The following is a 26,309-nucleotide window of genomic DNA, read 5'->3' as shown; positions in this document are numbered from 1 at the left end:
TTGTCTGAACAGTAACTTTATTTAAATTTTACAGAATCATTTTTGGAGTAGAATGCATATCTAACTCCAGTAACAATTTCTACAAAAAGAGCATATACAGTACCCAGAAACATAGTTTTAAAAGCAACTTGTCATATCTGCATAAAACAAACCAATTAACTGAGTATCTATTTCTGCTAAAACTAGGTTTTGCTAAGTGAGGCAGTCAAACAAAATTAATGGGAGTAATAGTAAAGGACAAGTTTAAAAACAAAAAGCAATATGGTTGATGTAAAAGCAGACTCTGGGGAAAATACAAGCCCTTCAAATACTATACATATCAACTGGGAGTTTTAAGATTAACTAATGTAAAAATGTTCTCAAGCCTCTCAATTGTGGGTTTTAAACTAACATGTAAGTTCTGGTATTAAGTCAAGTTTTGTTTTAAGGACTTCAGCTGTAGATCTGAGTCTTATGTCCAGTAACTACCCCAGTAGTTCCAAAAAGGTCACAAGTGTATAGGGCAGCAAACAGGTTTTAAAATGTTACATTAACATATTCCTTTCTGAAACATTTAAAAACTAGAGCAGCTTGAGAGGTCAGTCTTTAAAACCCCCAAAAGCTTAGGTTGTAACCTACTAGTATCATTCCATTTACATTAATAGAATGGCTCAGTTTTAGCCTCTCACTAGAATGTAAGATGTTACTGTCCAATGAAACAAGAACCAAGTTTTTCTAAAAGTAGTAATGAAAATATGCCACAGGCTGTTGCTTGAAGACCAGTCCATGATTCCTTAATCTCTTCATACTCAGAAAATACACTTCCACAGCAACAACGGAGTTAGTCTGTGCAAGTACAATGCAATTTAAGTTCACATAATGACCCTACTTTTAAGCTGTGATTCTCCTCTAAGGGTTTAAACATACCTTAACATTTAGAGAATTACACCCATCAGTCTGATTAAACATTCCAGGTGAACAAGAACCCTCTACCTTTGTATTGTAAACTTATGATAGTACCACTACACTAGAAGAGTTAGTATGGAAGTATTCAGACCACCAAAGCCACACTATACCATACTACAATGTAGATTTATTCAATACAGAAGGTTGTCTGCCCCCATCTTTAATATGGTATATAGCTACAGGTACTAAAGTGAAACAGGTCAAAGGCTAAAAAAGACACAGTGGCATAAGTTGTTTTAACAAGGACCAGTTCACTCCCTCTGAAACAAAACCAACTTCTGACAACTTAAGTATACTGACACTGTCTGAAATCTGCATGATAAGTTGCTATGCAATGCACCTGTAACGAAGTTGGACATATGTATAAGCTACAAAAGTAAGAAGTATTTTATGGAACAGAGTGAATGAGCAGAGTTGGAGGAGGCCTCTGGGAAAGCAAGATTTAGGGAAAGAGGTCAATATTAGCAAAGGTGCTGCTTCTATTTACTGAAGGATGGATTTTCCATTTGTCCTTATGAAAGTCAAAGCCTTTTCAGTCTAACTGCAGTAGTACTGCATCCTGTTTGTCCGTCTTCTCTTGCGTGACTGAAATTCTTCAAAGAATTGCTGAATGTCCTCTCTTTTAACAACCTGATAATAAAATGAAACCCAGGTTGTGACAAACTAGTACAATAAAATACATATCTAGAAAAAGGACCACCTCACAGACAAGAACTACATGAGAGAAGTTTCTCAGGACAGTATTTGTAACACACACATCACCACCAGCAGTATCAAGGAATCCAACTTGTTAAGAACAATGGTCCTGACCTACCCAGTGTGAAAGCATAAATTCCACAATAAAAGCATGTGAACTCCCCCCCGCATAGCAAAAAGAGCAGCCCCAAGGGAAAGGAAGGAAAATATTAGAAAAGTAAAATGCTTGTCCAGCTCTTATGAACTATCAGGAACTCTAATTACCAAGTGAAATAAGATGAGTGAGGTGATCTTTTATTGGAACAACCTCTGTTAGTGAAACAGACAAGCTTTCACGTTTACACAGTAAGCTCAAAAGTTTCTCTTTCGCTAACAGAAGTAGGTACAATAAAAGAGATTACCTCACTCACTTTTACTCTCAAATATCCTGGGACTAACATTGTTACAGCAACACTACAAACAAAAATGAAAGCTGTCAGTAGGACTGCAGGGGGTTGAAGACTGCATAATTGCATACGCAGTGCCTCTATTTCAGCCAAGTTAGGAACAGAACCGAAAATGGTACCAAAATGTCTCCGCTGAGGTAGTGGGGGTAGAGGAGGGGGCACAACTTTGAAGGTACAAAGTTCAAGGTGCTGACTGACAATGGGATGTGAATGCCTTGAATAAAGTATGGTTGAATAGATCACGTGTGGTAGTAACCTATTCTTGCTCTTAAGAAATGTTACAGAGGCTGATAAAGGACAAAAAGATGTTTATGCAAAAAAATCAGATTATAAACAAAATAAATTAGTTGAATTTTTAACTGCACTCATCAATACTTTAATAACGGGTTGTTACAGAAAAGCCTAAAGATAAACAGACATTATGTGCACAATTACAAAGAGCCAAGCAGTCTCTCAACAAACCTTTCCTTTACTTATGGCACATGCATTTTCTCAACTTAGTCAAAAATGAAGGTGACATTTCTTCTTCTTTCCTCTGTTTTCCCCCTCCCCACTCCACTCCCTCCAAAAAACTATGGAAATTTTAACCTGTCATAAGTTTTTTAAAAGAACTTGAGTTTTTTTCTAGAAAACACTGTTTAGTTATAGCTTACTGTTCCTTCATCTGCAAATCGCCTGAGATAATCAGTCAGTTCTGTCTTTAGGTCGTTGTATTCTGGAAGAAAACAAAATGGAAAAAACCCTCAACTGTATGCTTCAATGATTGCTTGCTATCTCCTCTTGATAACTAGTAACTGACTAGACTTGCTTCAGTAAATGGATTTCAAGTTTGGATTATAAATTAATGAAGAGCTGTGGGAAGGCTTTATTCTGAGGTAGTTCTTAAATCTGCGTGTCCTCCTACTCAATAACTTCACTTTGAGCAGAAGTTGCTAACTGTTAGAGCTATGAGCGATGATGGCTTGTGACTTTGACAGGAGAAGCACAAATCACCATAGTTGTATCCACCCCCAACCACTGAATAATAATGGCTGTAAGAAGATTAAATACACCGAAAAGATCACTCAGTTAATCAGAGAGAAAAAGAAGAGTAGGGACGTTTTCATATTATTTTACACATTGGCTTCTTATTAAAGTCCTAAATATAGCTTGACATTGTTCAGCTAATCTCATCTCTCTGAGCATTTCCATGCATTCAAAGAGCCTGCAGTCACTATAATATAATCCCATCAACTAAAAAAAAAAGGCAACATTAGCACTTCAAACAACACAACTTAGACAACAGCTTTAAAAAAAGGTTTTTAATCAACTGGCAAATCAGAACCTGACAATCACATATTATTTAGTGGACTATTTGCTATAAAAATACAGTATCAAAGTCATTCAAAAAATGTCATGTCATAGCAAGAAACCAACATCCATTAAGTGACATAAGCTTACCTTATTCATATGGTGAAGATCAATCAATCAATCTTTCTTTTTTTGAAGCAAAGCATGCAATATCATCATCGTACCAGGCTGGTTGCTTCTCCAGGGAAGACAACAGTTCTTTTTCAATTAATATTGTGGCCAGTGCAGTGAGACAACCCTGATCCATTGTGCTCAAGTATGTCTCGATGTGTTTAAGGCAAGAAAAGCCGCTCTTCACACACACTGTTATTGCTGGTAAAGTGGCAACTAAGCAAAAAAAGTGGTACACTTCCTTAAGCACTTCAGAGCCCAGTTTCATTGATTAAGCGCAGCACATTGCTAACAGAACAATTCTGAAACTGCTCATCTTTGAAAATGACACCAAACTCATTCTTGAGACGATCCAAATCAAAGTAACTGCCATAAGAACTGGAGAGTGAGGTAAAAGCATCTGTAGGGAAGTGTTTCCTGAAAGCTGGAAATCTTGATGAGTCCAATAGCTCAATGAAGTGGAGGGCCTTTATGTTTACAAACCTGAGAGCCAGCTGCAGAATGATGTTATCAGTGATTTCATTGTATAGTTGCAAATACAGTTTCTGACCATCTTCAGAGAATCCATCTTCCAAATCCAGCCTACACTTCTTTGGAGGTGAAGGTAAGTCAGTGAGGGTAGTGGCTGCAGAATTAAACACTTCTTTGAACACTTCTTCTTTATGCAGATCACCAACCCTTGTGATTGTTAATTGAACTTGCAAATTGCAGTAATCTACATCAACAGCCTTTTTGTGAAGAACATCACGAGAATGGCAGTGATGCTGAAGATGTTACAGTAGGCGTATGGCAAGAAAAGAAACTGGAAGTGGTTTAGTTTTGTAAGGTATCCTATGGCTTGTCACAGAGATTCTCCATCCCAACCACTGGCACTGACAATCTCCTGAAATACTTTGCGAAGTTTCTCTCTTTCCCAGACAATAGTATGTAGGACTCTGCTGTTTGGATGTCCATCAAACTGCACAGTGGGAAGGTATCCTTTGGCCCACAATTCAATCCAGCAGTTCACTGTGTTTGCCTGAGCATGTAAAAAATGTGGAGAAGCCTTCCAAGGTTGCAAAAAAGCCACGGGTTTCTTTAATACACTGCGCCCCTTGCTGGAGAACTAAATCTAATTTGTGGGCAAAACCATGCACAAACAGAGCTTGTGGAGCCTCTTTTTTAATTAGGGCTTGCAGACCTCCCAGCTCACTAGTAAACAGTACAGCGCCATCATATGAATGAGACAAGTTTTCTTTTGTAGTTGTATTTTAACAGCACTGAATTCAGAACCTGCTTCAAAGCAACTACGGTTCGATTTGCACTGACATTTTTAAAACCCATGAACCGTTCCTTTGTTTGCCCCTTCTTGTCCACGTAGCATAACACAAGTGGAAGCTGGCTTAATTGAGAAATGTCAGTTGTTTCATCTACTTCACAAGCAAAAAAGCTGCACTCTTCAGTCTCACGGTCAATTTAGGATATTATTTCTTCAGCCACAATTTGATCAATTTGTTTTGACAGGTCAGAAAAAATGGATGCATTTTTCTGCCAATAACCATTCAATCTCTTGTCATGACAAAAAATATAAAGTTCCCTGTAATTACCCTGATTGAGAGATTGTTCCATCTCACAATAATGGAATGCATGTTATTGACAAGATAAAACAACTGAAATATCAATTAGTTGCTTCAAAATCTTTTTTGTTCCTGACTTTCTTGTTGTGCTCTAAGATAGCAAGGCACCTTTGCTCACTAAGCAACACAGCTATAGGAGTGCTTGCCTGCTCTAAGCATTTTAAGGAAACTTCATTTTTTGTGTGCTCGTGTGATGAGCTGTGTATAGATGTGCTGCGTGACACATTTTTTCCAGTCCCCGTAACCTTCATTAGCCCACATGGTTTTTTTTAGTTGAAAGAAGCAAACAGGGCCAACAATATAATGTTACTCATAGCGCTACCTGTTAGCCATTTACGAACTTTGTACCAAGATGTCTGAAATTGCTGCGTTCTTTTCCCGTCTTTCTTCAAGACCTCCACTGCTGGTGTTGTTCTGCCTTCCTTAATGACTGAACCTCTCTCTTCTTGGGATCTTAATGAAAATCCTCTTTTTCTCAGGTCAAACACAATGTCATTTTCTAGAGCAGCCATTACTGAAAATTTTAAAATCTCAAATTCCAAACATACGTCGCCAAGTTCAGAACTGTCCTGAACAGCTACAATCCTGCCATGGCCTCACCGTGGTTACCAAAGCAACACGTTTATAAACTGACTTATTGGTGTGGTAAACTGCCATGGTAACAAGGCAGCTTCTTGAAGCACTATTGGCTTTACTAAGATTCGAGCCTCATGCAGCACTACATTCTTCTAACTTTTTGGCATTGCATTCCACTACTGGACAGTGAGTTGTGACAGATTTAAATCAAATCAGAACCACTTCCTGTGGGATTATATTAACTTTTTAATATAGATGCTTAACTGTCTGTAAATCTATATTTATCAATTCGATAACCACTATGGAAAATATATTTTTCAGCTTTTAGGAATTCTTGGTTAGGCTGTGCCTCACTTGCCTGGGCTGACAAGCTAGCTGAACATGGGATACAGATTCCAGTTCTAGCACTTGACAAGTCTTCAGCTCAGTCCACTGTTTCCTTACCAGATTCACAATACACCTCCCCACAGCAAGTTACATAAAGCAAGCTGTACCTTTCTGAATGAGAATTAACTGAGCAACAATCAAGCAGTTCATTCTGTAAAATTAAAATTTTAAAACTAACACACTGATTTTTAGGAACAACCAACCATGGACACATACTCTGACAACACTCCTGCGCCTGACATCACTGACAGATGCTTCCTACATATGGGAATTCCCCTGTGCCTTGACCAACCAGCTTAAATGGGTATTTTAAGGACAAAATAAACCTGAGAATCAAGCCCTATAAATAAATTAATACGTCAGTACTAGCTGCTGTTTATATGTGAACACTTGTTTAAACCCTCAAGGGTTTATTAGCTTAAATTCACTGAAGCAAGACAGATTCTGCTCTGAGGTACAATACAGTCACACTGGCACATTGTGTTCTTTGAAAAGGGGCAAGAGCATGAGTTAATACAATTGACAAAGTCTTCCGTGTAGGAGCCCTGACTGAATACTCTGGCTTGTTGACCCAGAAATGCTCAAACATGTCAAATATAGTGCAGCCTTTTGCTGAGGGACTGCTGCACCATTTTTCAAGTACCTCCATCTTCATGTCTATAGACACTGGACCAGAATTTGGGTATACTCCACAGATAAGGGACAGAACACTGTCAGGAAATTCCATCTGCCCTGAAGCTGACAATCCCCCGCCCCACAAATAATGCATATAAGAAGCAAACTAAACTAAAATTAAGTGAGTGCTTGACTTCCTCATTCAGTCCCATACTTTTCACTGTTACCCCTCCCTACCTATTACCTACTTATAATGACAGCTGTGCAGGGCAGGGAAATTGTATTTGCACTGTTGATGCTATATACATAATGTATGAACTCAGAAAACTAAGCTAGCTAATACTAACATGTCAACTTTTGAGAAGGAATTATCACTGCCGATCTGAATTAGAAAACAAGCAGAAGTTTCTACAAAATCTGCTTCCTTAATATAAATAGTAACAATTAATAACAGGGTGAAGACAAAAACATTAAAGGTTTCCTACAGAAATTTTTCTGGAGGTTAGTTATCTTATAAGCTGCCTTTTAAAGAAACTGTTGCTATTTAAGTAGGAGGTCTATTGAATCGCTCCCTTAGATAAGCTATATATTTCACATGCTATGCTGAATTCCCAAAATAAAGTTATATTTACCACAGATGAGTTCTACTTGCTGGACTCTGTTCATGCTATTAAGCGTGTCCATTAAAGGATCTCTTCTGTCTGTTTCCTGGTCACTTGTACCTTTATTCTCATAGGCCAAGACAGTGTCACATTCATCAATCAGGAATTGGATATCCAGTTCTGAATACATTTTCTGAAGAGTAAAAGTAAGTTATTATTTTCCAGCTTACAAACTTTACAGACCATTTGCCAACCTTTTAAGACCTCTCCCAAAGAAATTAGATTTATCACATTATTTTATATCAGCAAGTATCTCAGCCACTTCTTGTGAATGCTTCCAGAACTGTGTTTACTTTAGACAGTAGGTAAATACAAAATGGTCACAGGCTATTATACTATTAATACTGAAGATGAGTCATCAGATAAGATCCACACTTGTTTCCTTAGATTAGTGGAATGTTTTCCAGTAGATATTCACAGTCAGAACAAGGAAGTTTTACAAATTGTATTATGTATTGACTTCTCTCAGCAGAGTCTTCAAGGAGCTAATGTAAACATTAGCCCAGAAAACAAAATGTATACATACTAAACAGTCTTTGCATGTGCACAATTTACTCCGCCAGTTAGATGGCCAAAAGGTGGCGGTATCCTTCTTTAGAGACTGCTTGGTCTGGAGTTCTCGCAGCTTACAGACCGGTTCATCACTTTTTGTAACTGTCTGAATTAAAATGAAACAAGTCAGTATTTTTCACTCTATTCTATTTCAAAGGGGTTTCATTTAGGTTTTTTCCCAGTTTGTCCGTTTCTTAGCTACAATACTGTCCCCTGCTTTGATCCCTGTTGTTTTTAAAAAGCTCCCTAATGTGTGTTCAGAGTAAAGTCTGAATTATAAGGACACTGCTACATACCCAGGAGAATTAGCTAAAACTGTTAAAGGCATCCATACTCTAAATTAATTGATTATCTTTCTTACAAATCAACATCAGATTCAATGCAAAAGCAATAAAGGGCTCAGAAATTAGATCTGAGCTAGCTTCATGGCACAGTTGCAGTGGGTGGTACTTCCATATTTAGATCTCAGGCTGATCAAGCACCAAAAGGGGTGACATAAGAGGAGGAATGGAAGATCTTTGCTGAGCATACTGTATTCCTGTATGCCCTGGTCTACTGGCTGATCAATTGACGCATTAATCTTTCACGTCAGTAGTTACTGGCATGTCTACTGCAGTGGAGGCTGTGCTGGGATAAATACTACTCAAAGTGGACTATATGTTTCCCATTCACAGAATCAGAAGAGGAGCTTTGCCCACACTAAGCAGAGAGGGATCAGAAGCAATAAGGAAAATGTGTAGTTTACCTCTGGACACTTAGAGCCAGAACTAGTAGATGGCTCATTATACTGCTCTACTTGCTCTTCCTCCTTGATCTTCCCTTGGTGATCTCCTCCACTTTCCTTTTTGATTTCTCTGTTCTGTTCTTCAGTTTCCTTGACATTCAGCCCAATCCTTTCATCTTCAAGTGAGGTCACTTTGGTCAGAGTAGGAACTAGAAAATGTATATTCATAATTAACACAAGCTTGCCAGTCAAAGAAAGCAGTTTCAGAATTTCTTTTGACACTGCAATGTCATACAAGTGCTCAAACGACACTGTACACGTCAATAAAAACAAGGTTATATTCTAGAGCTGTCTGGGGATCCCATGATCTCATTAAACAATAATACAACTGCTTAATCTTTTATCATAGCTTCCTCCTACCCCCCATGCCTCCTCCCGCAAAAATAGTGTTACAGAACAAGTCACACTGAGTTTATTTTTTATTAACTGAAAGACTGATTTAAACTGCTTAACTGCTTTGTGCCTTCCCACTTCCAAAACAGAAAAGAAAACCCTCATTGTTCTTTCATCCTGAAAGTCTAGAGTTTACTGGAAAACAGCAGCAAAAACGGGGGGAAATACCATGACCTCACAGGGTGCTGAACACCCCTAGGATGCTTGTCTTCCTTTGCGTATTTCAAATTCAATGGTATTTGTAAAAGTTGGATGGTAGCCAGGTACTTTCTCTAATTTTATTTTAGTATATTTTATTCCCAATATACCCTTGAAATTAATTTTTTCAGACAAACAGATGGAAGAAACCAAGAACAATATGTTTAATTTATTACAAAATACACTTTTAGAATGTTTACAGAGGTCTTAAAGACAAACAAAAGGAACAATATTCTGCGTGGAGGATGCAACAGTCTCCCAATTTTAGAGGCTTCTCAAAAAACAGACTGGTTTAAATAATAATTTCTCCATATATATATCTATAAAGTGTAATTACAAATCAGTTACAAATAAAATTAAGCAAACAAACATAAGCATGTCACTCTCAAGCCCTGGAACTCTCTGTAGCAGATGCTCTCAAAGTCATGAATTCATGAAACACGTGACTGCTGCTCCTTAAGAGCACTGCTTCTCCCTCACTCAGTTCGCTTGTCTCCAGGACAGCTGACATTGTCAACATAACTTTCTAGAGCGAGTGAATATTAACCAAAGCGATCAAACATTTCACTGAGAGCATGTGCTACAGAGTTTGCTCCTTATTTCTTAGTTATTTTACCAGGGAAAAACCTCGGTCACCTCTTTTCAAAGCAATCCTGGTGGATATAAAAATGGATAGACCTCCACCAGCTTCCTTCATGATTTAGTGAAGCAATCTCAGCACCACAGTGCAAGAGCATATTATGTAACCATGCTATGTGGCTCCCTGTATATAACAGGTTTACCTCTTTGACGTGTAATCAAGCGTATGCTCCATGCCATACCTATTCTAAGAAAAAGCACTGTCATGTATTTATACTACAAGACGATTCCATGTATGAAATCCTTTTACATCAACCCCTTAGACACATCCTGAGGAGCCAACTTTTTATGACCTAACAGGTCATAATCAGCAATTGATATAATCAACCATTTGGAAACAAGCACCTTCAGCCAGCCACCTGCTGTGCAGCAAAGCAATCTAACGTAAGAACGGCCATACTGGGTTAGACCAAAGGTCCATGTAGCTCAGTATCCTGTCTTCCAACAATGGCCAATGCTGGATGCCCCAGAGGAAATGAACAGAACAGGTAATCTTCAAGTGATCCATACCCTGTCATGCCCGAAGGGATGATTCCCTTTTTTCCTAGCTCCTACATTTTTTCTAATCCTGAAGAGAAGAATGTGCAGCAAAGAACACTAGGACTACTGTATTTATTTTGATTAGACAACTGGAGAGTTGTTTTCCCTAAGAGAGACCACGTTGCAAAGAGAGCAAAGGGGAACTCTCCATATCCATTTGATGCAGACTCACCCTTCAGGGTCCAGTCACTGTTACTCCAACATCTCTCCCTCAACCTCTGTTTCCCTATACCTCCCTGCAGTGTTGTAATGTCTTTTCAGTAGTTTTGATTTAGCGTAGAATGTAAACTCCTGGGGGCAAGTATCAAGTCTTTATGCAATACTTGCCATAAATACCTACGCTGAGAAAATACACTTAACTACTTTCAAAACTAAAATAACAAAACACCAAGATTTCATAAAATTTAACAATTAGGCCTTCTTTTTTTTTATAAAGCACAAAACCTAAAGTTGCCACATAAGCTACTTTATTGCCTGAGGATTTTGTCTAAGTAGTAACACAATTTCTTCAGCCCTGTCAGTAAATATCTTTTTCACTTGGATAGGCTTACGTAAGTTAAATCAGCTATGTTTGGGAGGTTTATAGAATAGAAATATTAGTACAGCTCTCCTAATTTTACCTGCTAACTGTGAAGTATACGCCCAAAGGAAAGAACAGCAATTCATGCAGGCCTGGCACACCATCTCATGGAAGTCCCCACTCTCAGGGGGAACTGCCCCAAGGTGCTGTCAAGAAGAAATAGGAACATATGACAGAGACATATTAGTTGCAAATTAATGGATTCTGCAGAGTGTTTTTGCTCTATGTTTAGTGGCAGAAAAACAAGCATCATGTCCACTTCTTCCCTCATGTTTTCAGTATTCCCATTAGCAGTGTATTATCCCCCCTTTGTCCTCCATACCCTGCATCCATACTGCTAGAGGATGAGAGAGGACCAATCAAATTTAAGGAATGTATCCAGATTATTAGCCTCTCCAAGTCTGGACTCTATCAGCCAAGAGAGCAGGAATACTTATGGATACTTCCAAACCTTGTCTATCCTAATAGGACAGCTACTACACACTGCAGTTTTAAGTAGCCCTCTTGTTCAGCAAGGAGAGAATCTCAGATTACTAAATAAGTTTTATAAACATTGTATCCTTCTTCAGCTTCAGTATGGGATCAATGTGAGAAGAGTTAGATACAAAATCTAAACTGTCTTCAAACAAACTGGCAAGAAACATCAAGATGATTAAAATAAATTGCCTTCATTTTCTTTTGACAACTTTGACCAATTTTTATAGTTAAAACTACAATATTCATCAAAAATACTTTATATCTAATACAAACATTTAGGAAAAAGTAATCCTATAATTTATCTGAATCAGAAAGTCTATAATTAATGCAAGGTATACTATACCAACGACATTCCTATTTCATGTCATTGTTCCAGGACTTCAACCATTCTACTTGCTTCTGTCTGGATGGAATTTCACAATCTACCCTTAGTGACATGATGAGCTGAACCCCTAAACCCTGCATAAAGCAGGTGATTTTCCTAGGCAACAATGTGACCTAGGCATCCAACTCCCATTTACTTTCAATGGTAATTGGGTGCCCTGCCCAATTGCCTTGAAAAATCTTCCCAGGGCACTGACTGTGCAGTTTGTTCCCTCCTACCCAAAATAAATATGGCTCTAAGTTAATGTCCCATCAAATGAGCTGCCATTCACCACAGATCATGATCACAGTTGATAATGGTGTGCTCAATAACTTTCCTCTCCAATTCCAATGGGAAACTCTATCATTCAGAACAGTCTTCTATAAAACATTAAAGTTTTAGATGTCTATAGTCACTTATTAGGACTAGTGTATACATTAAGAGCAACCTTGAATAAAGAAGAGGTCCTCTCCAATTTGGGTACTAGTTCATTATGACGACTGCCAGCAGGAAAGAATACAGATTATGGGTCTTTCGTACAGCCTGAAAAGAGCTAATCTGAAAACTCTTGCCCTGGTTCTCAAAAAATTCCTACCTACTTTTCCAAGTAAGATTTTCCCTAAGGAATACACTAATTTTAGCTTATTTCCAGGCAAGATGACAATTTTCTTAAATACAAATCCTTACCCTTCCATGGAACCAGTCTTCACAAACTATGCACTGGATCATTTCATCTGGGATCTACAAGAATCGTTATATAATTAGCAATAATACCAAGCTTCAAAGTTTCTCACAGGCCTTTAAGTGCTGTGTATTCTAAAGAATATACAAGTGAATTACTTTCCACAGTGAGACACTTAGGCCATGGCTACACTGGCACTTTACAGTGCTGCAACTTTCGTGCTCAGGGGTGTGAAAAAACACCCTCCTGAGCACTGCAAGATACAGCGCTGTAAAGCCTCAGTGTAATCAGCGCTGCAAGCTACACCCGTAAGGGATGTAGTTTATGTGCAGCGCTGGGAGAGCTCTCCCAGCGCTGGCGCTCCAACTACATTCACACTTCAAAGCGCTGCCACGGCAGCGCTTTGAAATTTCAAGTGTAGCCATAGCCTTAAATTGCCCGGCCATTATAAATACTTACCGCCTCACCAGCCAAAGTTTTGAAGCACTTCTGATTTGTTATAGTCTGGCTAGAGATTCCCAATTGTCTAACAAGGTTATTGTTCCATTATCACCAGAGATGTTCTCTGTGACATTCTGCACCCCAAATTTACCATTGTGATGTAATTATATGTTTTGTACAAAGTATACCTTGTGAGGTATCATTCTAAAAGTCTTGATCTGCTAAACATTAATATCTCATTGGATTGTATGTGCTATCATTGTACATGAAGTTAAGAAGTTTTGCTATTTATGTGTTACTGAAAGATGGGAAGTTAGAAACATCCACAACTAGCCTTTCAGGTACAACAATGAAGAAGCTAGACAGTGCTAATGGCTCATCAACAAAGACAATGGAAGATCTTATCCTCACCTGTGGACTCTTCAGTCAGCTATGGGCAATGGCTGCCATGACTCATCAGGATCAAGCAAGGGCTTATGACCAAATCACATGATACTGAACTCCATTTTGGTACCAGTACTTATCTATGAACTGGGTTGGGAACTTGACTTGGAACAAGAGTTTCCCGCTATAAGGAAAAGCTATATAAGAGGGAAGTGACCTCATGACTAGGGCCATGGCTACACTGGAGAGTTGCAGCGCTGGTGGTGGGTTTACAGCGCTGCAACTTAGTAACTGTCCACACCTGCAAGGCACATCCAGCACTGCAGCTCCCTGGCTGCAGCGCTGGCTGTACACCTGGTCTGCTTGGGGTATGATGATTGCAGCGCTGCTCCGCAGGTGTGGCCATCAAAAGCGCTGTAATTGGCCTCCAGGGTATTAGGAGGTATCCCAGAATGCCTGCTCACAACAAACCGGAAGACCGGGCTCCCCGAAGCTGCTTATCTAAAACACAAACACAGCTCCTGTTTGCTTGAGCAGAGGCAGGGGAATTGCTTTGGAACGTTCACAGCTGTTTGTTTGAGTAGAGAAGCTACAGGGCGGAGGGGGAGGGTGAAGTCCGTGTTGGAGCTCGGAGTGCATAATTTGCATTTAGTGAATAAGAGAGGGGTGGGGGAAGGGCTCGAAACTTTTAAAATGATTGCACGTTGGTGATGTGTATGTTCCAGTCCTTAGAACTTGCAAGGCAGGGAGCTGACAGCTCCAAAAATCCACACTCTCTCTCTCTCCCCCATGCTCTCCCTCTTTTGAAAAGCACGTTGCAGCCACTTGAACGCTGGGATAGCTGCCCACAATGCACCACTCCCAACAGCGCTGCAAATATGGCCATACTGCAGCGCTGGTAGCTGTCAGTGTGGCCACACTGCAGCGCTGTCCCTACACAGCTGTACGCAGATAGCTGTAACTCCCAGCGCTGCACACCTCCAAGTGCAGCCATACCCCAAGAATCATTCCCCTACAAGACAACACCTGGAAACACCAGAGGAACAAAGACTGAACTGAGGAAGGGGGTCCCAAGTGGGAAAGAAAGAAAACCTGCCTGTGTAAGGAAGCTAAAATCTGCTTGTATCACCAGTCAGGGTGAGATATTGCTGATTCAAATCCTATCTAGCTTTGTATGAGACTGAGATTGCAATTTTGTTTAATTTCCTAGGTAACCTGCTTTGATCTGTTTGCTATCACTTATAATAATTTAAAATCTATCCTTCTGTAATTACTAAATTTGTTTTTTGTTTTATCTTAACCAGTGTGTTTTTAAGTGAAGTGTCAGAATCTTGGCTCTGTTAGCACGGGCTGTTGCATATCTTCCCCCTATCGAGGGGGAAGCAGACTAATTTAATTATCTTGCACTATCCAGAACTCTCTGCAGTGCAAGATGGTATAATTCTGGGTTTACACTCCAGTAGGGGTGCAAGGCTGAAGAGCTGGGAAATTGGCTGGTGCCTTCACTGTCAGTCCATGAGTGGCTTAGGTAAAGCACTCAGGTGAGACAGTCAGGTGTGGCGCACTACCTGCTGTCTTGTTGGGTGATAACAGGGCCTGAAGGGACTGGCTGGATATCACCAGCAGAGGAGTGTGGGAGGCTAACCCAGCTGAAAGGTATGAGGGCACAGCAGTTCTAATGGCTTCCAGGCTTCACCCTGGGGATGACAACCAGTCACACACACCAAAAAAGACAGACAAAAATTAAATCTTCACTGCATGCACTTATGACCCGTTTCTCATAACTGGAAGTGTATAAATAATGGACACATCAATAGAAGCAGGAAGAGGTATTTATGTTAGGAGTCTCATTGGGTTTGCGGTAGGAGAGCTAGACCTGCTAATTCAACTTTAGAATTCTGTCAAACATAATACAAGACAATTTGGTTTATTATTAAAACATTATTTTTAAATAATCCATTTGCCCATTATTATAAAGTGCTAAATGCCCTAAAACTTGGCAGAGTTGATGGTGTACTGTGCTTCAAAATTATGGTGTTTGTCTTATTAATTTATACATTCAAATGGGTCTAACAAGAAACCAGATGTTTGTTTTTCTGCATTTGCTATTTTGGAATTGCCTATTCCCAAGATGCCCTCTGTGACAAGAATTCACTATTTCTTATAAATTATAGTGTAGTAATATTTCATATTATTAAAAAATTCAGAATATTTAGCAAAATATTATAAACACATTCTAACTTTCCTTATCCACTGAAGAGATGAGAGACAGACTAGTTATAATCCAATATTTTGAAGAGAAAAAAACCCTGAAATGTTATGTGCCAGTCGAGTAAAGCGGTGAATTTTAATTCAGATATGACTGCTTCATAATGTACAATACCAGTGCTGGGAACTTTGATATGGGATATGTTTTTTATCATTCACTTCTTAGAGACTGTGCTTTGTTATTTAATAATTGGAGGAGTATTTTACTATTATTTTGAATTTTCACGTAAACAAATAGAGTTGGGACATTATGATAAGAAAATAATTGGAAATCCAAGATTTCCACAAGCTGACTCACTTTATTGAGGGAACTGCCCAGCATTAATTTATCAGGATATGGGGGTAAAACGAAACATGATTTTATCTGCTGATGGGGGGCTGGCCCTTCATTTTAAGTTTTTGAATAGGGAAACAGCATTAATTTATTGCCCGTCTTCCTTGTCTATTTTCAAGGCAAAACACATTGTACTCTTAAAACACTATCTAAATGCAGACTACTATAAAAAATCATTAACAAAAGTAACACAGCAGGTAAGATATCTCTATTAAGATGGAGTCCATTCTATGGAAGAATTTGAGGATCACAGTTCTACATAAGAACAGCCATACTGGGTCAGACCAAAGATCTATCTAGCCCAGTATCCTGTCTTCTGACAGTGGCCAATGCCAGGTGCCCCAGAGGGAATGAACAGAACAGGTAATCATCAAGTGATCCATTCCCTGTCACTCATTCCCAGCTTCTGGCAAACAGAGGCTAGGGACACCCATCCCTGCCCATGCTGGCTAATAGCTATTGATGGACCTATCCTCCAGGAATTTATCTAGTTCTTTTTTGAACCCTGTTATAGTCTTGACCTTCACAACATCCTCTGGTAAAGAGTTCCACTGGTTGACTGTGTGTTGTGTGAAGAAATATTTCTTTTTGTTTGTTTTAAACCTTCTGCGTATTAATTTCATTTGGTGACCCCTAGTTCTCATGTTATGAGTAAATAACACTACCTTATTTACTTTCTTCACACCAGTCATGATTTTATAGACCTCAATAATATCCCCCTAGTCGTCTTTTCCAAGCTGAAAAGTCCCAGTCTTATTAATCGCCCCTCATATGGAAGCCGCTCCATATCCCAATCATTTTTGTTTACCTTTTTTGTACCTTTTCCAATTCCAATATATCTTTTTTGAGATGAGGCAACCGCATCTGCATGCAGTATTCAAGATGTGGGCATACCATGGATTCATACAGAGGCAATATGATATTTTCTGTCTTATCTATCCCTTTCTCAAATTCCCAACATTCTGTTCGCTTTTTTGAGTGGATGTTTTCAGAGGTATCTATAGTGACTCTTTCTTGAGTGATAATAGCTAATTTAGACCCCATAATTTTTATGTATAGTTGGGATTATGTTTTCCAATGTGCGTTACTTTGCATGTATCAACATTCTATGTAGAAAAAAGGTCTGTGCACTTTATCCACAGTATTATTACTGATTGTGCATTCCTTACCTCATCTTCAGGATCAGGATACGGTCTTTTACAAACACAGTATAATCCATAGAAGTTGTGATTATACTTATTGCCTGAATTCACTTTTCCCTTTTCCTAGAAGGGAAATAGGATATATGTGTTAATGTACAACCTGGTGAAAAACCATGAACATTATTGAGAGATTGTATAACCTGAAGACAATTCTCATCCTATTCAAACCTCCTAAGAAATGAACCACATGGTATCTTGACAATATAAAGATTAGTGCCTAAACTTACTGGAAATAGCTTGCACTGCAAATTTTTGAATTTGCTGTTTCCACAGTCACAGCGGAAGTTTCTGGAAAGAGAGAGACATATTAGTTCAGATTGTTTATGCTGTCTTAAAATAGTCTTATTCTTATAAGTGCTCCTTATTTAGAACCGTGAAATGCTCTCACAAGCTATTTAAACAAAAACATATGTGAAAATTGGCTAGACTGTCCTGAAGCCTTACCATCTCATGCTGTGGTCCTGTCAGATCTCAGCTCAGCAGTGTTGAGTTACATCAGTATTTGGTTGGGAAACCTCAATGGAAGATCTAATTGTTGTGGCTGTAACTACTCACACGCATAAAAGCAAGCACATGTTTTAGTGTTTGCAAGACTGGGACCTAAGTTAGTTGGATGTCTGTGCTACTGGAGATACTGTCTTTTGGATAAGATATGCAACTGAACTCCTTCCCACTTGCGATCATTCAATATCATACTGAAATGTTTGTATTAACAGGGGTATTAGTTGGGGTGCTCTGGGAAAATTCTCCTTTGGGCAATTCATCTGCCTACTAAAGATTCAGTTTCAATATATTCTGATGATAATCTTCACTTAATATATTCAAATATTTTTCTTCATTTAACCTATATGGTTGGGTAGTAGTGCTGTGCTTTGTTGAACAGCCATTACATTCTACACCAGAGGTGGCTGCATGCCAATGATTAGCACTGTGCACACTACGTATTTTACTTGATTCAGATGGATATGGTGGGCCTTAATATTTAGAAAGTTCTTTAAAATGAATAAAAATGCTTATAAAACATGTGAGCAAGAACACTTTATAATTAAACAGAGGAGCACAATCTGTACTTTGGAAATAAGTTTTTTGAGATCAATGTTTTTTTCTGAAATTCACTCCCTCCAAACCCATGTAGTAATTGCTTTAATGAAAGAACCCAAATGTACTGTGTACTTCTTCAGTGCCTCTGCAATCAGCAATCGTTTTCCACATCACAGATTAACATCTCTTTAAGAAGATGGGCACTTAGCATAAAGGCACAGACTACTTTTTGATGTGATGCTTTATTTCTTCACAATATGACAAAGAAAAAGAAGCATCTCAGAAATTACTCCGATATCTCCCTTCTCCAAAAAAGACTTACCTTTTTGTATATAGTTCAAATAACTTGTGCGTGCCATGACATTCATAACTGCAGGCTAAACAGATTCCTGCTGGTTCTTCTCCTGGTGGGGTGCAAGTACTGCAGGCATACAAGGCTTGTCTTTTTACAGCACCCTACAAAGACAAGATAAATGACTACAGAAATGCAGAGAGATGCAAAAATAATCGAAGGAAGATAATTTGCTGTTGAAGTGAAGTAGTAAATGCAGTGTGTGTCAGAAGAACTGGATTTAGGACATGGGTGGGAAAACCTTTTGGCCTGAGGGCCACATCGGGGTGGGGAAATTGTATGCAGGACCATGAATGTAGGGCTGGGGTGCGGGAGGCAGTGTAGGGCTTGGAAGGGGGTGCGATGTGCAGGAAGAGGCTCAGGGCAAGGGGCTGGGGTAGAGGAAGGGTGCATGAGAGGGCTCAGGAAAGGGGGTTGGGGAGCAGGAGGGGGTGCACAGTGTGGGAAGGGGTTAAGGGCAGTGGTGCAGGGAAGGGTGTGGAGTGCGGCAGGGGGTTCTGGGCACGGGTTTGAGGTGCAGGGAGTGACAGGGGCTCTGGGCAGGGGGTTGGGGTGCAGGAGGGGTGCAGAGTGTGGCAGGGGCTCTGTGCAGGGGGTCGGGGTGCAGGAGGGGAGCAGGGTGTGGCAGGGGGCTCAGGACAGGGAGTTGGGGTTTAGAAGGAGTGCGGCGGGGGCTCTGGGCAGTGGTTGGGATGCTGGAGAGGTGCGGCAGGGGGTTCAGAGCAGGGGACTGGAGTGCAGCAGAGAGCTTAGGGCTGGGGTGTGGTCGCGGGCCCGGCGCCGCTTACCTGGAGCGGCTCCGGGATGGCAGCGGCACACAGCGGTGCCAGGGCAGGCTCCCTGCCTGCCCTGGCCCCGCACCACTCCGGGAAACGGCTGGCACCATGTCCCTTGGCTCCCGGTTGGGGGGGGGGGGGGGAAGAGGGCTCAGCACACTGCCCTCGCCTGTGGGTACCTCCCCTGAAGCTCCCCCTGGCCACAATTCCCCAGTCCCGGCCAATGAGAGGTGTGGAGGGTAGTACCAGCAGGTGAGGGCAGCAGGTGAGGGCAGCACGTGGAGCCATCTGCCCCCACTCTCCCAGGGGCCTCTGTGACGTGGTGCTGGCCGATTTCAGGAGCAGTGTGCGGCCCATAGCCCCACAGGGATGGCAATCCTATGGGCTGGATCCAAAGCCCTGAGGGGCTGTATCCAGCCCACAGGCCATATCCAAAGCCTTAAGGGGCCGGATCCGGCCCAGGGGTCGTACTTTGCCCACACCTGATTTAGGAGCAAGTTGGTGTTTGGGGGGCAAGCTGGCACTGGGTGCAAAAACAACAAGGCATTTAGTGAGTGCATTCACAAAGTTGCCAAGGGCCTTTTTGTAGTACAAAATGCTGACCTACGAACAGCTCTTTAAAAGGGGATAGACTAGGATAAATGCAGTGAGGATGTGAATATGTTTCCTGGTCCTGGAAATGCAATTTTTTTTTTCCAAGACAAGGCTCTTGTAGCACGTAAGAGGCACCCTGAGCCACACCAGGATTTGCTTCTCATGAACCAAGCCCTGTACTGGAATAAATAGGAAGTGGGATAATTTGTTGAAAGAACGAGTACTTGTGGCACCTTAGAGACTAACAACTGTATTTGGGCATAAGCTTTCGTGGGCTAAAACCCACTTCATCAGATGCATGCAGGTATGGAGAGAAAACTATGGGTTAAGCATTTTCAGAGCTAGGCAGAGTGCTGTGGACACCAAGCCCTCTATTTACCCACTGAGCAGGCAGAGGTCCCAACTTTGTCTCTCACCAATGCCCATCACATAACAGTTGCCAACAACTACATTTTGTCTGATGAGGTAAACTCTTGAATTGGGATGTTGTGGGGCCTCACTATCAGCCTGCAAACCATGAGTGGGAGAGAGAAAGAGCACAGAAGGGCACCCTATCAAAGACAGGGTTTCCCAAAGTACAAGGATGTCGGACCTCTCCCTCTGCCCCAGAGGGACCATCCCCGCAGTCCAGCCTTGCCCCTGAGCTTGCCACAAAGGGGGCACCGAGTGCATGGCAGAGGGGGAGGCCAAGCACCCCTGCCCCCGAGTGGCACTCGTTGGGCTCTGGCTCAGTAAGGATCCCACCTAGGAACTCCTGAGGAGAATCAAAGACTAAACCTCTCCCCAACCCTGCCCCGCGACAGCCTCACCACATACACCCCGCTTGCTCCCTCGCCCCCTCCCACTTGCCTTGCCCCGCCCGGGGGAGCCGCTCCCAGTGCACCTGCCTTGGCTCCGAGCCCGTCCCCGCCGTTTCTACTCCGCCTGCAGGAGGCTCCCACCCCTCCGTTACCTCCCGGCCCGGCCCGGCCCCTCACCTGGGAGTAGCTGCAGCGCTCGTGATCGCTCCCACCAAGCACCGCCCGCGCCTCCTTCTCGAGCTCCTCGTTCTCCGCCAGCACGTCAGCCAGGGAGACCACGGGCTCCTCCGGGGCCGCCGCGCATCCGCCCGCGGGCTCAGCGCCCCCGGCCGCAGCCTCCATCGCGGGATCCGACAGAGGCAGACACGGCGCAAGGCGGGAAACGAGACCCAACGCTGGGGGGCGCCGCCACAACGGAAGCGGAACTGCCAACACGTCACGTGACGCGGGAGACCGCAAAACAAGGGTTCAGCGCGTGACACGGACAGACCCGGCACATAGCAACAAGTCACAAAGGGTGGGGCGGGGCTGGTCGGGACCACGTGACGGAGGAGTGGGGGGTCACATGATGGGGCAGCTGGCGGTCAGACAGTTCACACGTAGTGGCCCCGCGAGAGTTGCTGCGCGCGCGCGCGGTTCGGGTCGGCGTGCGTTTGGCGGGGCCGTTGTCCCGTGGGCGCCGAGCGCTTCCGGGTTAGGGCGCGTAGGACGGATTCCGATTGGGCAGCTGTGCTGCCGCTCTGTGCCTCTCAGGCCGGGCTGCGGGGATGGAGCTGCAGGCGCAGCTGACGGGGCGCGACGGGCAGAAGCGGCCGCTTCGCGTGCGCTGCCAGCCCGAGGCCGGCGCCGGCGGGGAGCTCCGGGGGCTGCTGCGCGGGCTGTCCCAGCTGCAGGAGCAGGTCTCGGCGCTGCTCGCGCCCCTAGTGGAGCAAGAGAGCGGGGGCCGAGCGGGGGCGGGGACCGCAGCGGGGCCGCGGGGTGAGTGAGGCGCGGGGGTCTGGGGGCGGGGCGGAGCGGAGTGGCTCTGGGCCAGGGGTGGCGAACCCATGTGGGTATGGAAATTGTGTGGCGGGCTGTGATTGCCCATGAAATTAACAGTTCGTGTTCAAACAGGGACAACACACATTGGTTTCAAAATCAGCACTATTATGATAATTCTTTTAGAAAATTACATTACTGGGCTGTTTGTGGCGCTTACCGCACAATTTTGTTCCTGTCTGAACACAAATTGAATGTTAGCCTGGATTTGTCGGACACCAGCTTTCAGTCATGGAGCTCGTTGATATTCAGCAGCCCCCTGCTCTTAATAATCTCCTCCCATGTAGCACCCAACAGCCCACAATCCAGTCACCTCTGAGTGCTAGGAAAGTCGCCTAAGCGAACAAGCAGCGGGCACCTGGGCTCGCACGTTCCAGGCTCTAATAGCTTTTGAGGTGAATTTGGGTTGTGCAGCTGGAGTACCATGCGGGTCCTTCTGCCTGGAATGCAGGAGTGCCAGGCAGCTGGAGTGGGGCAAGCCCCTGACCCTGCTCCCAGGTGAGCAGTGCGGGGCCAGCCCCTGACCCCACTCCCCGGCTGGAGTGCCGGGCAGGGGAGAGGGGGCAATTGAGCTCGAAGGGCAGATTAAAAGGTCTGACGGGCCATAGTTTACCCGTGCCCTCCCCACTCTGGGCAGTAGCTTGGCAGGGCATTGGTGCGGAGGGAAGGGGCTGCATGACACAAAGTACAAGCCCTGGTGCGGTGCGAACTGGGTGCCAGGGGCTCGTGTGTCATCCGGATCAATTGGCCATGAGCCCGCTGGAGTTGCCCAGATGAGCCCTGCCTCATAGCTCCACCATCGCCCCGAGTGTGTGCAGGGCGCACAGCAACCCCCATTTGGCTCCCTGAGGGTAGAGAAGTGGATGGGAGGCAGGTGTGTGTAACTGCACGGCATCCTTTGACTCAGACCTCAGGGACTCAGCCCACACGTTCAGGGGTTGCTACATAGGTAGGCACCTGATGTGGTGATGAGGGTGTTGATCTAGAAAGGGTGGAGAATCACTCATGTAGCTCATTCAGTTCCAATAGAAAACCCAGTAAACGTGTTGAACATTTTGCACAGGAGTCATTTCTAGAGGGTCAGAGCTGTCACAATCCCTCCGCCTTAGGGGATAGAAACATAACATTGAGACTTGTGGTGCCCTTTCCCAGTAACAAAAGCAGGTCTTGTGGGCTTTTGTCTGTACCCTACACATAGTGTCAGTGCAGAATCACACAACAAAATGGTAGGGAACAACTTCGAATGACATGGTTTCATAGGAGGTGGAAACAGCATGTTTCAGCCACAACTTTTGTTCCAGGTAGGCACCTGGAAAAAGAGAGTTTCTCTGTTCTCTAATCCATCCAGTTTTTTCCCTCAGGAAATGGATTTGTGAGTATTTTTTGTATATGTCGTATTAATTTGTATTATAATTTTAAAAGGTGATGTTGGGGAGGAAGAGGAGGAGGAGGAAGATGATGAAGAAAACAACACTGATGTCAAAACATGTGTGGATGGACCACCTTTAAAACGGACAAAAAGTCAGCACTCCTGACTATTGTTTTAAAGCTATTTAATTTTTTTTAAAAAAGACTTTTCTGCTGTTGCAAATGTTAGTGTCTATATTGCATTGTTATACCTCTGGAAGAAATTATTTTTGGAAACTAGACAACTGCATTTGTGTTCTTTTTGGTTAAGTTTTAGAAGGAAAATGCCTTTTTTTTCTGGTATTTAACATTACTGATAAAAAAAACTGACAAAAAGAGAGAGGTTATATAGTAGATTCTCTTACATGGAAAGAAATTAATTCTTAAATGTTTAGGTGGAAGAAATTATGGATTGCCAGTGTCAAGAGAAGCCTTTGTTTGCAGATGTCTCTCTACTAATCTGGCCACTAAAGTTTGTGGTTTTGAATCTTTTAAAAGTCAATATTATTTTGTACTGCTTCTGGGCTCCCTGTATGTTTCCGGCCACTCTTAAAATGGAATGTTACATTAAAAGAAAAAGCAAGTTACTCTGCTGAAATATTAAACTACAAGAAGCAAACTAGTAATTTTATATAAGGGTGTTATTGATAGGGGACTGTATAAAACAACTGGAGTATTCCAGACCTGCCTAAATACATTAGCAAGGAAGTAGTTATTTAAAAAAAAATGTTGATCAGCTTTACAAGAAGCCTAAAAGATCTGTTTATGGTGTTGGGTAGATACATTTGTGTTTAACACGTAACATTACAAAGACATACGCATAGGTATTTGGAATCAGAATAATGTGGCTTTGGGTGCCACCATAATTCAAATAACAAATAAATACAAAATGTGCCAAAATTTGAACTGGACACTAAAATACGGTGTTAAACCAATAGATACAAGAAATTGTCAGGAGAGTGGTGTCAATTATGTAACACCAACAGTGTCTTGTCTATCTTTAAAAAAAAAACCTACCTCACAACAATGTTGTAAGGATGAATTGGGTTATAAAACACCCTGGAAGTGCTAAATATTGTATAAAAATTTGTCTTAATTTGGATATGGGCATTAAGTATGGTAAGCGTTGTCAGTTCTGCGGTTCACTCGGTTGACAATGTGTCTGATCTGTTAATTAGTTTTGTGTGGTTTAGCCAGTACATCAGATATGAATATGACACAGAAATAAACTGCTTTTATAGGACCCTTATTGTGAACCATTCATTACTTCACTGTAGCCAGCACCGAAAGCTTGCATGTTCATTAGTGACAAATCTTATCTGTCTTAAGGTGTTTTAAGTGCCTTCCAGAAAAAAACAATTTGGGAGTACCAAAGTCCCTGGTGGACTTGATGTCTCTGTCTCACTTCCCTTTTTATAAAGTTATAGAGACACTGCATGAGTAGGGTTTTCTTCGCTTATTATTTTTGCTTTTTTGGTTGTTGCTGGTGTATTGTTCTGGTTATGATGGAAAAGCTTCAATCTGTTAGTATCTATAAATACTTCCATGCAATAATTAATAGTGTTTACTGTGACTACTGCTCTTAATTGGCTTATTACACATATGAAGTGTGCATGCAGTGTGTGCTAAAACAACCTGTCATTACCCCATCTTGATGTCCCACTCCCCTCCACCAGCTTGTTTTTCACTCACCTGCTAAATCTTGTGCAGTGACCTCTGTGCAGGTGGAGCTCTGCCCATGAAGTTCCTTACTCAAGTGAAAGGGGGGGCTTTGTAGGCCTAGTGGTCTCCTGCACAGAGCAGCTTTGGGTTAAGCAGTGGCCTGCTAAACCCAAGGTTGTCTGTTCAATTCTTGAGGGGGCCATTTAGTAAACTGGGGTAAAAATCTTTCTGAGCAGGCAGTTGGACTAGATGATCTCTTGAGATCCCTTCCAAACCCTGATATTCTATGACCTGGGCCTTTAGACTATAAATCCTTTTGGAACAGGGCCTAACACAATGGAGTTCTGACCTGTTGATTGTATCACCATCTAATATACATAAAATACACAACTGCAATAATCAGGTTGTAACATTAATCTTACAGAAATTAAGTTTACAATTGCATCTGCAACTCTACTTTCATATGGTGTTATTAGACATCTGCTGTAGCCTGTTCAGTTTGAATTGCACTGAGCAAGTAATGAAAGACACTTGCATTGCATGCACAAAAGAACAATGTATTTACTCCGTAAACTTGAAATTTTACTAGCACACAACTGAAAAACAATTCATCTTTTTGCATATAAATTTGTTTGGCACTCTGTTTCTGATTTTAAAAGAGAGGGGTTCATAAGTGCTGCGAGAGTGACAGAACATAATGTTCACATTCTACACATTGGATATCCTCCATGTAACAACAAGTGTCCTGCTACATGGTGTTTGACAAGGAGAATATGGTTGCAAGGTAGTGACTTTATTCAGTGAAATGCCTGGGACAAGAGATAACAAATGCAACAATGAACTCTGGTCTCATGTTATGCTGCAGCTGATTAGCACTGGGCAAGACATCAAAATATATGTATATTTAAACTGATTCTAAATAAAGTTTTAGAATAATAAGGCATTCAAGACAGTGACTATTCAAACAGTGGGGGCTTCATAGACTGTAATAGCTTACATGCTGCTTTGGGTGTTCTAATGAAAGGTGGATGATGCTAGTGTAATGAGGGATGAATGTGACATCTGGCAAGTTGGTTGATTATGCTTTGCTCTTATTCTGCATGTAATGTATGACCAGTGCCCGTCTATTCTGTAGCTGTAGAATCTGGTACCAGTATCTCAGCTTTCATTTAAAAAATTTTCTAGCCCTCATAATTGCAAGGATAACCTTGAAAAGATGAACAGAATACAAATGGATGCTTACCTGAGTTGTACGGGCCTGAACCAATAGCCCTAAGAGGTGTGAACTGCCCTGTTAATCTCACCTAGTTTGCAATAAATGCTACAATTCTGTGAACATAGAATGCGGCATTTTTCAAAGAGGCTGTGAAATTGGCCAGTTTACTGTAGCCAGGTAC

At 42.1% G+C, this 26,309-nt stretch overlaps 2 protein-coding genes across 3 annotated transcripts; one reads left to right on the top strand and one right to left on the bottom strand.

The window, feature by feature from the left end:
• UBR7 (ubiquitin protein ligase E3 component n-recognin 7) lies at positions 1–21,289 on the bottom strand. 2 transcript variants are annotated; one of them, XR_007774437.1, is made up of 12 exons: positions 20,983–21,289; positions 18,606–18,739; positions 17,470–17,530; positions 17,210–17,305; positions 12,619–12,672; positions 11,131–11,236; positions 8,702–8,889; positions 7,931–8,062; positions 7,375–7,537; positions 3,528–5,075; positions 2,741–2,802; positions 1,542–1,575 (listed from the first exon to the last, which is right to left on the bottom strand). XR_007774437.1 is itself a non-coding variant. In XM_050953313.1 (11 exons), the coding sequence occupies exons 1-11, from the start codon at positions 21,145–21,147 to the stop codon at positions 1,483–1,485; spliced, it is 1,254 nt and encodes a 417-aa protein (XP_050809270.1). In that variant the 5' UTR covers positions 21,148–21,289; the 3' UTR covers positions 1–1,482. The 2 variants fall into 2 exon arrangements, 1 of the variants encoding a protein (XP_050809270.1); XM_050953313.1 differs by lacking the exon at positions 3,528–5,075 and having other exon boundaries at positions 1–1,575.
• A 122-nt stretch (positions 21,290–21,411) lies between these two features.
• On the top strand, positions 21,412–25,855 carry GON7 (GON7 subunit of KEOPS complex). Its single transcript, XM_050953364.1, has 2 exons — positions 21,412–21,783; positions 23,266–25,855. The coding sequence occupies exons 1-2, from the start codon at positions 21,573–21,575 to the stop codon at positions 23,376–23,378; spliced, it is 324 nt and encodes a 107-aa protein (XP_050809321.1). The 5' UTR covers positions 21,412–21,572; the 3' UTR covers positions 23,379–25,855.
• Positions 25,856–26,309: the final 454 nt, after the last annotated feature.

Source organism: Gopherus flavomarginatus, chromosome 5 (genome assembly GCF_025201925.1).
Source record: "Gopherus flavomarginatus isolate rGopFla2 chromosome 5, rGopFla2.mat.asm, whole genome shotgun sequence".
Taxonomy (NCBI): Eukaryota; Metazoa; Chordata; order Testudines; family Testudinidae; genus Gopherus; species Gopherus flavomarginatus.
The sequence above is the reverse complement of the archived record's forward strand: the minus strand, read 5'-3'. Positions and strand labels throughout refer to the sequence as shown.